This window comes from Penaeus monodon, chromosome 20, assembly GCF_015228065.2.
Source record: "Penaeus monodon isolate SGIC_2016 chromosome 20, NSTDA_Pmon_1, whole genome shotgun sequence".
Lineage (NCBI taxonomy): Eukaryota > Metazoa > Arthropoda > Malacostraca > Decapoda > Penaeidae > Penaeus > Penaeus monodon.
The window spans coordinates 35,287,855-35,289,102 of NC_051405.1; the positions used below are offsets into that span (position 1 = coordinate 35,287,855).

The window sequence follows — 1,248 nt, forward strand, 5'->3', positions numbered from 1 at the left end:
GATACACGTATCATACATGCATACCCCATTTTTCCCATGGTAGCGTAATACTAACGAGTCACACCCTTTCCCTCGCGGCAGGTTCCAGAAGGCGAATCCGGGAAAGAAACCCTACGACGTCCTGATGGTGTCCGCAAAAGCCAAAGAGATTCTGCAGAAGAATCCCCCGATGGCCAAGGTGATAAAGGAGGACGTGGCGGAAAAGCTGGACATCACGGCCCTATGTCTTCTCCTTCGGTACTGCTGTGGACTCCGCAAGAAGCCCTCAGCGTGGAAGGACCTCTCTCTTCTGGAAGGTACGTCTCTCCCGCGATCGCCTAACAGTACAACATAGGCGTTATATTTCTCAGAAAGGACACGGTTGCTATTAGTATTGCATTTCCATTTGGTTATGCATCATGTCACTCGATTCTGCATGAAAAATAGTGTGTTCTGGTGTACTGTAGGTGTGAGCGAAAAAGGTAGCGGAAACCTGTGTATGGACTTTAATGAACATTTGTGTATTTTCATTGACACCTTTTATCTCCGTGAACCGCTGATTAAATCTTTGTCCTCTTTTTCCAGGAAACATTTCTGAGCTGCGAATTCTCCGCAACGCCGACGGACACTGGACGGAGGAGGGCAGCAGCGACTCGTCCGTTAAGGAGTCATGGGACCGCATGGAGGCGGCCGTGACGAAGGTCCTGCAACTGGGCGACCTGAAGAGTCACGTCCCAAGATTCAAGAAGGAACTCCACGATAAGAGGGTCGTGAACTCTTTCCAAAGGGCGTACGACAGCGATGAAGTCAGAGGTGCGTGTATTCTTCATATCCACAGCTATTGAATGATTAATGGGGGCACTTTACTTATAAGATTGAATGTTATTTAGTTATTACTATATATTTTTTATATTCATTTACCAAGTAAAGCATTTTTAGAAATACATCGCATAGGAAGTAGCCTTAAACGTCGATTAAGCATCTGAAATGTTACGAGGAAAACAAGTAAGTCGAAAGTGAAGAGGAAATGAACACAACTTTCTTTTTGCAGCCTCCATGCAAGACGAACTGAGGGAAGGCTTCCGCAACGGGAACAAGACCACCCAAATGCCCCTCGTGTGGGCTGGAAAGAACTTCGGCTTCCACCACAAAGCCACAAGCACCTACACCAGCTGCAGGTTCTCAGTCAACCGCGAAGGGTAAGCAACATGTGTTATACTTGTGCTAGTGAGATTTACTTTGAACCGTGCTTCAGTCCATTTATTTTTC

General features: G+C 46.6%; 1 protein-coding gene across 1 annotated transcript in view; it reads left to right on the top strand.

The window, feature by feature from the left end:
* The window catches only part of LOC119585779, a 4,813-nt gene that overhangs the window by 992 nt on the left and 2,573 nt on the right, over positions 1 to 1,248 (top strand). Inside the window, exons 3-5 of the mRNA XM_037934493.1 lie at positions 82 to 296; positions 565 to 792; positions 1,031 to 1,178. Coding sequence (XP_037790421.1) covers positions 82 to 296; positions 565 to 792; positions 1,031 to 1,178 — 591 coding nt within the window. The remainder of the gene's footprint in view (positions 1 to 81; positions 297 to 564; positions 793 to 1,030; positions 1,179 to 1,248) is intronic.